The following is an 11437-nucleotide window of genomic DNA, read 5'->3' as shown; positions in this document are numbered from 1 at the left end:
TCGACTATAAACAGCAGCACTTTTCTGCAATGTCACAGCAATCTAGCCTCTGTAGATCAGTCAGGCAACAGCAGCATCTGAGCAATTTGTATTGTCCCCATTCCTGTGTGTGCCTTGCTGGTGGGGCTGCAGGGAGAAGGAAGGAAGAAACAAGGTATCACAGTAAGAAATGTTTGCCAACTGCTTTACAGTTCCCCAGGTTGTTAGCTCTTGTAGTTACAGGGATGACTTCTGATCTTAAACAAATGGCACAGGGTGTGAAAATTGATCAGTATTTCTTTATCAGCATCCCCATTTTGAAAATTACTTCCAGTATGGGGCTGAGAATCTGATACCCAGAAAAGCTCTCCAGGAGAATTGTAATGACACTACATTTAGTGAAAAAAAACAGTAAGTGTGGTGTTCCTGTGTTTACTTTTTCTGCCTTCGATCTATGGGAAGGGGAAAACCAACAAATTAGATGTTAAATTATGGCGTTTCAGCATCTCAATATTGTAACTTAAAGTGATACTGCCAGTTAGACCAAATTGAAAATTAGTATTTTGTCCCTAATATAGTAATAAAAAACAGCGAACAAATGTAACTACAGCTGTTCTTTTTAAACTCAAAATAACTCCATTATACAGCTAGAGAACTCAAATGAAAGCAAAAGTTGTTTGGAGTGTAAATATTTTCCACAACTAAATAATTTCATATGTTGATAAATGCATATTTTGTGAATACATGCAAAAATGACATCTCTTTCATTCTGTGTGAAACATCTTACAGTCCTATTTCAGAACAGCATCTGTTGTCACAACAGTACTTGAACAGATGTGATAGGTTTTAAGCAAGTACCTGAAACTTAACACGTTTAGTTTAGAAGTTCTTGTAAATCACAGAAAGTAGAGGTAGACAGCATAATGGTGATAGTAATCTGTCTCTCAAACTTGTTGCCATTTGAGATAGAAAAAACAAAATCCCTTCATGAATTAATATGTTGTGATTTTCATCATAACATTCCTTCTATTAAGTATCTTACCTACAAGTGTTAGCATATAAATTCTTCTAGCAATGATTTAGCTGAATTACACACAAATGTACAACACAGACTCCCAATTCCAGAAGACGTGGTCCTTCAGCACAAGTCTGCAACAAGAATAGCTTCATCTAAATCAGTTTAAATTAGTAAAAAATATAAAATACACTATGAAACAAGTTACCATGAAGCTAAAGGAGTTAGCCTACATCTACAAGAAAATGGTTGAGCTTAGATCAATTGGAATCAACAGTTGTACTGCACTGGGAATGCCTTATCCACAGAGATTGATGTAGCCCAGCAGAGCACTCCCTGCAAGCATTCCATACTGAAACAGTTGTTTCACATCTCCAGCTGTGCAATTCTGTCCTCTTGTTGAAGATCAGTGTCCCCACAGGAACCTTGAAAGAGTGTGTCCTAAGAACACTCTCCATCTGCTTCAGTACAAAGCGGGTTGGCTTAATTCAGACAGCTCTTTTTGTAAATTAAGCCATCTTTTGTACCAAATTGGATGAGGGGTGTCGAACTATTAGTTTAGATGGGGCAAGAGGGTCAGCCACAGGGAGTTAACAAACAACAAGAGATTACAATGTCTTTGGCCAGTACAGCCATTTCTTCAGTAAAGGTCTGACTCATACATCTGATGTGATTATAAATCTAGCCCAAGTGCAATTTGTACTAGCTTGATTTGCACTAGCATAATGAAAGTATCTCCCTTCCCCATGACCTCCCTCCACTCCCCACCCCAACAAAACAAAGCTATACTGCTGCAGTTTCCTGTTACAATTTATGTAAAGGCCATGTGCACTCCCGGGTACAGCTTGAACCATTTGAGAAAACACTCCCTAGAGCTGCTTTCTTACCACTGTCCAGCTGCAGATCATTTTGCTGACACTTCTGAGCCAAAGTTGTGTGAGCGGTCCTAGCCCATTTCACTACACATGGTAAATTAAATCTAGGTATCTGCTGATATTGCATGTACTCAGACTAGGAATACTCACTGTGGCTCTAATTTTACTAATGGTAAAAAAGTTCCAGAATGTATTTCAAGGGTTTATTAACAGCTCTTGTGAGAGAACAAACCTTATACTGCTTTCTGTAATACTTTTGGTAGAAATCTGTAATGCAGACTCTAAGGATTATCTGTGCTGCAAAGTAGTAAAATCCCCCTGCAGCAGTACGTGCCCCCACTTTGCTCCACCCTTCAGCAGTACATGTAAATCGGGGGCAGGCCAGGGAGTTACAGCTTAGAGAGATGGTCCCTGCCTGTCAGGACCTCAGTAAAGGCTCAGCAAGCGGTACAACTGGGAACTATGTCTTGTCGATGTTGTTATAAGGTGGGCAGAAAGACAAAAGTTTCATCCATCCTCTTTTCTCCTGTTGTTGCTGTGTATGGTGTGAGGACTGCTGCATGTGATAGGCTTCAGTGACGGGCTTTGGACCTATTCCTTCTGCTCAAGCTTTCCTGGAGGATCTCACAGTACTTCAGGCTGCAGGAAAAATGTACTTTGGAAATCACATTAGGTAAGGTTCCCCAAGCTGCCAGGGACCATCTCTAGCAGAGGATGATTTTCTTTTTAGTAGTGCTTTTTTTGGTTGATAATCAGGCCAGGAAGCTGAAAGGAACAAATGTACCTGGAACTGTGAGTGAAGGCTAATGTTTTCCTAATGCCTTTGCTGCTTTTGTAACTGTTGGCAACAACCTAGTTGCGCTAAAGAAATGCACAGGTAGAGACTTTTTTTTGTCAACCAGAAAATGTGTGGAATCTCTAAACATTCTGGAATCTCTCAGATTTCTGGAAGCAAGACTAATCTGTATGTCCCTGTTCTCTGCCTGCCCCACTCCACCCTCCACCCCCCCAATTTTAAAGATTAATTTGAGATTTTTTATGTGTTAATTCGAATTCCTGCTGGCATAAAATATTTATATTATCAATGCTTGATAAAGCTTTGAAAAAGGTTTTCCCTTCCCCTCCCAGCCCCCATCTTCGTTTTGGTGTTTGTGTCTTTTTAGCACAAATTTATTTCAGATCTTTGTTTTTTGTAGAATTCTTTTCACTGTGACTCTGGTCTGCCAGGCTGTTCATTTAGGAAAAGGTAAGGAAAACTTCGTGTTTCCCCCGTCCTCCCTGTGTTTCTTAGGTACATTTACAGCCTGTATTGATTTATTACAAGCTACCATTCTCCTCCATATTTGCACTTCTTGTCCAGGCCGTGAAAAAGAAGAGCTTGAAGAAGATGTGAAAAATCTCAATGCCACAGCGCAAAGGCAGCAGCCCAAGAACGAAGGGACTATTATAAATACTCTCAGTGACATGAATCAGAGTTACGAAAACAGAAAGCAACACAATTCCAGGGCATTGGTACCTTTCACTGGGATTACAGAGAGTATGTAACATTATTTATTTAAACAATGCCATAAAAATGGCTTTTTAAAATATTGTATCACAGTAATGCATTGACTGCTGTCCTGGAAGATTCCAGCTGTTTGGTTTTCTGTGGCTGTTCATTTAAACTATTCCCGTGGCCATTTAGGAAATGGTGATAAAAATTTAAGGTAGAACCTGCAAAAGGTGGTAATGGAAAACAGGGAAGGCTGCTAGGAATTAAGAAGGGGTTGGTCCCATATTTCATGACCAAAAATTATTTAATTAAAAAATAAAAGTTTAAACTGTCTGAAAGTTACAGTACTAGTAGGAAAAAAAAAAACACCACATACAAAAACAACCAAGGACAGACTTGTGTTTCTTCCCACCTATATAAAGTTTTAGATTGGTATTCAATCCCATGAGTCTGAGAAAGGCTTGAGGAGGGAGCGTTCCCCTCCCCTCTCAAAACTAAGCAACTCTTTCCAGTAACAAAGACTCCTTTATTCAAAAATAAGCACCACTTCTCAGTAAAAATGCCCCATTTCTTATTGGGACTGAAACCTGCCCCTGTTGAAGTGAAATATTTCATTTGAAGAGGTGCTGCTGCTATGGGACTTGGCAGGCATTGCTTCTTGACAGTCCTTTAATCCCAAGTTGTCTACTTCTAATCCTTAACTAAACAAACTGGGTTTAACTGAACAAACACTCCTAACAGGCAGATAATTTTATTGTCTCTAAAGACAATAAAACTAGATATTCTTAAGATCCTTTGGCAACTGTAGAGACCTGAGAGAGCAAGTGAGGAAAAGGGGAGGTTCAAAGCCCCAGGGATGCTTGGTAACCTCTGTAATATTGTCTTGCAGGTAAAAAACTGAACAGGCACTGCTGCCAAAATGGAGGGACCTGTATCCTAGGGGCTTTCTGTGCCTGCCTAAAGCATTTCACTGGCAGATACTGTGAACATGATGAGCGGCAAAGGTAAAAACCAGAAAAAAACCAGAGACAGTGAGCTAGGTGCTCTGGATACTTATTTTCTGTGGTGGGATCAGGGACGTACCAAATGTCTCCCTTGTCCTTGACAGCAACTGCGGCAGCATTGCCCACGGCGCCTGGGTGCTGAAGGGCTGTTGGCTGTGTCGGTGCGGCTATGGTACTCTGAACTGTCTCTCAGAAATAATGCACGATAACTGTGGTAAGGAATGGCATTAAATCAACCATTTTTATCTTGTGAGTATCAGAATTGCCTTCTGCAAAGATGAGGTACTCAGAGGACGTTGTATGTGCTCTATTTAGGCTTCTGCAGTGGCCTGCTTTACTTCAGAGAATGCGTTAGTGAGACAGTAAATAATACTCCTGTTGCCTGTACAGCACATCACATAAAGGACTTTGAGATCTTTATAATTCTTTGCAGTAGGAAACTTTCCCCTATTTTGATTGAAAATTATAGGGATAAAATGTTTCTCTGTTCTGCAAAACCTGCGCATGCCTATGACTTGCCACTTAACCAGGACAATTTGTACAACTAAACTACATCCAAGCATAGAAACATCGTTCTTAAATGAGGAAAGAGAAAAAACAGTAGTGTAAGCTGCTGTGGTCGAAGTAGAAACCAGTATTACGCTAGAGAAACAAGTACTGAAAACTTGCATGTTCTTGCATTAGCTACATAACAAATCACAGAAACAGTCTGAACCTTATTTTAAGATCTGTATCTTAATCTTAAAATATTCTTGTACAGAGTTCTAAGACTGAGTACACTCAAAAAATACATAGCCATAGTCCTGGTCAGTGCAAAGTAGTAGTACCCAGTCTTCTCAAAAGCACTACATTACTTCAAGTCAAGTCTTTTTACATCAGCCTGTGAAAATCCCTGTAAAAATATTTGAGTATTTTTGGAAAAAAAAAAAAAAGGCATATCAGCAAGCATAAATCTTGAAGGATTGATTTACAGGTAATTTATTTTCCATAGAGAACTGGCTACTAAGGTCTAGATTATTTCAGTACTCTGAGATGAATAATAAGAGTTTAATATTATTTTTCTCCAGTAGTAAAGTTAATGCAAAATATTCTTGCCCTTCTCCATCCATGATGTCTCAATCCCACCCTGTGCTGTAATATATTTTCCTTCAGTTGTCCCAACATTGCTAGTTAGCAGGGTAAGAAAACAACAGACCTAAATAGCTTCAAGATTCATTTGCACCCCAAGGAACTACCAGCCTTTCCTGATTCTTGTCTGAGTACCAATGCATTGAAGCTGTGACTCCTGAGTTATACAACCAACTTGGAAGTAAATAAAAATTTCAAAACTTCAGCCTCCTAGATCCCCAGGATATGTCCTACTGTGTGGTAAGCCCACAAGTCCAAAGAAGTGAAATGAAAAAGAAAGGCGACACTCCTATCTTTGCAACCACAAGGAAAAAAAGGAGAAAAAACAACAAAAAACCCCAAAAACAAACAACCCAGACCTCAACAAAAAAACCACAAACCCCACCAAAACCAAAATCCCACTACACCACCAAAACCACTTTTGTCTTGAAGTCTTCTGTATTGACTAATTATGTGTGGCACGCAACTTGCTAGTTAAACTCTACTGAAGAGTTGAATGTTAAAGTTCCCTTGGGTGTTGGCTTTTGAATCAGCTCTATTGTTTCCCAATACAGGAGCAAAATACCTAACAGGCCTCCCCAAGCTCAGTAAAAGCAGTCTACTGCTTACTACTCTAGAGCTCAGCTTAACAAAGGCAATAAAGGCGGCAGTGAAGAATCATCTGCTCGTCCTCTAAACAGAAACTCAGTGATTTTCACATACATGAGGGTATGGCTTTCTGCTTGTGCCAATAAATGAAGCCCTTTCTTGTTAAAGGAAGGGTTAAAAGGCTACATGCAGACTTGAGTGCATACCTCTTGTGAAGATCTTGCTCTTGCTTTGCTTGGTATTTACTTTTGATTATTCTGAGATTAATGCCTGCAAGAGCTGATAAGTGCTATCAGTTGCTCCTCAAACGATCACTGATGGGACATCTATTCACATCTCTCCCCTGAGAATAGGGTCTTTGACTGGCTTTAACAGCTGATATCTTTAACTTAAGTACTTGTGAGATTTCGGGAACTTTCAAAGTATGTTGAAAATCCTTATGTTTTAAAATTTACCTATTTTAGTCATTAACAATTTTATTTTCTTTATGTTTTTTTTAGAACTGAAATCAGCAAAGGAGGAAATTACCAGACTATATTCTAATGGGATAAGATTACAGCAAACCATGTTTGCACTCAGTTGCCTGCTCACTGTACTCCTGGAGCTCTGCTGCTGGCAGTTGTGAAACTGGACAACGGGAAATACCTTAGGGTTGATGTAAACCTCGCCTCGAGTTATACAACTTTTTTCTTCTGTGAGGTACAGAACACAATTCTACCTACATGTTGGAGGCAGATTACGATGTATTAGTTCATGCTCAAATGCTTGGATTGTTATAAATTCAGATTATATGAATGTGAAGTATTTATTATATTGTTATTACTACTATTAATGTCTGATTCTAACAATTCTTTAATTCTAAAATATTGTTCTTCCAGTGGAAGAAAAAAACCCCTCAATGTTCTATGCCTGAAGTCTTGTAAATTATAGTAATTTCCTTTGTACACAGTACAACTATTTTAACAAATAAAGCTGACTTCATCTCTGAAGAGCTTTTATTTTTGGCTTTATTTAAACTTGAAAAGTCTTATCTACCATTTGTCATTGTATTGTATCCTGTAACAAAACAGTAAGAAAAGAGCAGGGTAGAATGAACAATCTGAAATTTGAAGAGATAAGGAGGAGTTTAAGGGTAGGTATATTTCAAACCCTAACATACAGAGGAACTCTAAAAGTTACATAGTCTTTCTGGTTTTACTATTGTTTATTATAGCTCTGCATATTCTTAGGCAGGAAGCATGTTTCCTAAGAACCCATAGCTGATACTGATTTGTCTTTTGGGCGTATATTTTATTTCACATCCTAGAAACAGGAGCTCTCCTTTTATTTTTTAAAAGGACAAGAGCAACCTCTGAACACTTTCTATAGGAAACCTGTCTTGATTTATGTATACCATTTAAATATGAGTATTTCAGGGCTGTAAAATAAAAAATGGTGGGAATGTGTAAATGCATTTGTAATGCAAGTTTATAAAATACCAGAAACACATTTGTTTAAAAAAAAAAATTGCAAAGAGATTCCAAAATCGTACCTATACTAAATGTGGAGCTACCACCTAGAAACAATTGTATTTATAATTTTTTTTTTTGGTTAAAAGACATTATTGATTTATAAAATCCTTAAGTACTTTTAAAAGTTCAATATATTTAATTCTTAAAATTTCTTTATTTATTTCTTTGGTGACACAAACCAAGACAACAGTCCAGTTATTAAGCAGAGAATTATGCATCACCAACAAATGGCTTAATATTGTGGCTGCCTTTGAATCTATGACTATTCATTAACAGACTTTTAAAGGGATTGATTGTGTTAGAACATATTAATGTTAAAAACTGCAAAGGATTCAGACTGCTCCTTTCCACACCATAGACTCGAGTGGAAAGAGTAAGGCTTCCCAGTCTTCACTTAGGACTAGACTCACTTCTCACGTAAGACCAGACTCACACTAGACCAGAAACGGTCCTTTTCTCATTATTTCCCAGAAACTCATCTGTATCCATATGCCTGTGTTTCCACAGCCTTTGAATAGGAGGAACTAGCATAGGATAATTAAGTATCTAAGAGAACAGCTGGAGGAAAACAGTCATGCCTTTATTTATCAGATGTTGAAATTGCAGGACGGTGATTGTGAAAATATCGTGGCTTGTCATAAAGCATACCTGAGAAGTCTGTAGGCAGCTTGTTATGTTCTTCAGACAGGCTTTACTTTTTGAAGAAAAGCAGCAATATATGTGCAAAGTACAGTAAAAATGTATGTGAAGTAATACTTATTTTTATCCCAACAGAAAACCTACAGAGCCATAAAAGATTACAACTAACAAAAGGAAAGAGTGGTCTAATACAGGATTTACAACAGAAGAGCTATTTCTGTTGCAATTAACATCCATAGCAGATTTAATCAGGAAAAGCTGATCTGGAATAACTCCTTACGTAGATCAGCCTATGTGCCTGCAAGAGTCACCCTGATGGAGCTATACATTATTGGGTTGGTATGAATCAGAGCAATTAAAAAGTCTAGCAAAGCAATATTTTCCTGCTGTACCAAAACATCAGTCAAAGGCACCTAATTAGAAGCAGCAAGGTACAGTTTCTACAATTTCAAAGCACTGAATGGGGAACTTAGCTTGGTAAGTGATTCTAATTAATGTCAGTGTAAATCACTACTCACTCTGAATGCTAGGATTTGAAAATTTTCTCCTGTGTACCTAGAAGAAGTGATAGAAGGTTTTTGTTTGGTTTTAAGATAACAGTTCCTTTTCTCTCTCTCTCGTGCCATTGTGTTCTGTGTTACTGAAAAATCTGAAAATGACTGCTTCAGGTTTGTTTTACATCTACCATACTATGGCAAAACATATCCTCAGTGATGATTAGTTGTCGAAGATGTTTGTCTGGTATGAGTAAGTAGAATGGAGCACAAAGTCTGTTGTCTTTGCATACATGAAACAGAGGCAGCCACAGGAGTTGACTTTGAGGAGAGGAAAAAATAAAAAGCACTCAATAGCTGTCCCATGCATAGTCTCATTCTCAAATAAAAGCCTAAGAAGGACAGAAAGCACTGAAGAAGAAAGAAAAGCACACAGTCACAATCTTTGCTTAGGTTAAAACTGTCTCTGCTTTTATCTGTCTCCTGCTGCTTGCAATAACAGATAAAAGAAAGCATTATTTTCCTTCCCTGCTACCATGGGGGCCTGGCTAACTTTCTAACACTGCAATTACATGCACTTTGGTAAGGTTTGTTTATAGCAAACAATATGCTTGCTCTCCAGCCTCATGCTAACTATTTATGGGCCACTCTGTTAAACATAGCATGTCCCAGCAAAATAGACATCTGTTGCCGCAAGTTCATGGATGTGCCCTCTCTATATGCAGCCACATTTAGGCAGGGGGAAGACCCTCAAAGAGAAATATTTATAAAATGCTTCACAAGCCCCAGGGCCTACAAGAACTTTCACTTGAGGTTGACTCCAAAACTAAAACAAATGGTGCAACCCATGACTGCAACCGCTCCAGCCTCCACCACCCCTCCAGACATGCTGCTGATAAGGACTCACAGCCAGGGGAGCAGCATGGCAGTGGGGGCTGACTCCTCTGTGGCCTTGATCCCCCAGAGCTGAAGGTCCGCAGCCCAGAACAGGTCTGCAGGGGGATGCTGCCATCTGCTCCTAACGTGAAAACCTAACTTGCAGGCACCAGATGCTGAGAAAGTGTCACTCATTTGGCTTTTTGCGTATCTAATGGTTATCACTCAAGATGACTTCATTCCTAGCAAGGAGAGATGAATTTCTGTTGTCCCTGAAAAGTGTTCATGCTGCCCATAGTTGCCAATAGCTTTCCCTCACCTATAACTGTGAAAAAGATCTTTTTTTTTCCAACCAGCGAAAATAGAACCAGAATTAATTCCCCACACTTGTTTACCCAGAGTTGGCGGTTTAAATTGGTATATTTAAGATTGCTAAGGTCTACCCCCAGACACTTCATTATTTGTCTTTTATTGACTCTAACGGTGTGTCAGCAGACTATGTGCCTGGATCATTACACACACCAGTTTCATGTGCCTGAGCAAGTGTATAGCAACTTTATACTTTGGCTTCCATTTATTGGAAGTCTGATACAGTACAGCAGGCTGGCTCATGTACTAAGCAGCCCTGTGAACTGCAAGTTATAGGTATATGTCTCGTGGAGGCCTATCTAGTCACCTTGCAATCATCAGCTGCAATTCACCACTTGTCTCACCTTTTTACAACACAGTCATGTAGGAGCATGGGAGACTTAACAACAACTGAGCTGCTGTATTCCTGCACTCTGCAAAATTTCGCAAGCGTGGTGACTACTTCTTGTGATTCCAAAGCACGTTGTTTGTCAGAGCAGACATTAAAACATGTAATTCCCTCCACATTGGTTGGTTGACCTTGCCCTTGGCTGATGCTGCTGTGAGGGTGACTTCTTGTTCAGGGAGTGAAGCTGCCGTATGCCACTGGAATAAAACCAGATGCCTTATGGGTGCTGAGTCTAGCATTTGTCTTCAGGTACATGCTGGCACAGCAATAGCTTTCATTAGCAGCTGTCTTTGTCTGCTGTTCAGCCCAACCACATCTTTACAAAAAAAAACAATTTATAAACCAGCCTGTGAGGCTTCAGTTCACATATTATTTCTATGACAACATCTGGATGAAATGCTGGGAATATACCACCAGGACAGAAGCACTGGTAAATGTTCGAAGGCAAACAGAAAGGCATTGGAATTATAGGCATATTTTTCTGGCTGAATCTCCTGCCAGCTGGCCCCATGGACTCAGAAGATGTCCTTTTCTGCCAGCCAAGATACTTCTCTGAGCTTCATGTGTTGTCTGGGACATATCTGGTCACCTTTCACTAGGCACAGAAACTTGTGAGCAGAAATAGAAATACAACCTATGAGGCCACAAGTTACAAGACTGGTTCTGGCAGGACTATAGAAGACATTTTCAACCCATGCATACAGAGTTTTCTGTCACCAGACAGCACAACAGTCTGGTGAACTTCCTTTGTACACATGCCACATAATATCCTGCATCTCTTACCTGCAGCATGTCTTTTGCCCCTTCTCTTCAGTACAGTGCTTGTATTTGCCCACTAAACAGAAAGCTTTATGTGATTTGTTGTACTCATAAAGCATTTCAAAAGGTTTAATTAAAAGGAAATCTTGTACATAGACGAATGAAATGACAGGTCTGTTTCCTGTACTGACAGAAACAGTCTAGCCAAAATCTAGAAAGTTTTATGGGGAAAGTTGTACTTTGTGTTTTCGTATTGCCAAGATTACGTCTTTCCAAAAAGAATGGAAAGGGGTACCATGAAAAATTTAATTAAAGATTAA

At 39.2% G+C, this 11437-nt stretch overlaps 1 protein-coding gene across 1 annotated transcript; it reads left to right on the top strand.

The window, feature by feature from the left end:
• Positions 1-2429: 2429 nt before the first annotated feature.
• LOC141477464 (cryptic protein-like) lies at positions 2430-6706 on the top strand. The gene is made up of 6 exons (XM_074166662.1): positions 2430-2542; positions 3066-3115; positions 3230-3406; positions 4251-4365; positions 4470-4579; positions 6582-6706. Exons 1-6 carry the CDS (start codon positions 2520-2522, stop codon positions 6704-6706), a joined length of 600 nt encoding a protein of 199 aa, XP_074022763.1. The 5' UTR covers positions 2430-2519.
• Positions 6707-11437: the final 4731 nt, after the last annotated feature.

This window comes from Numenius arquata, chromosome Z, assembly GCF_964106895.1.
Source record: "Numenius arquata chromosome Z, bNumArq3.hap1.1, whole genome shotgun sequence".
Lineage (NCBI taxonomy): Eukaryota > Metazoa > Chordata > Aves > Charadriiformes > Scolopacidae > Numenius > Numenius arquata.
Note: the sequence above shows the minus strand (reverse complement) of the source record. Positions and strands in the feature narration are given on the sequence as shown.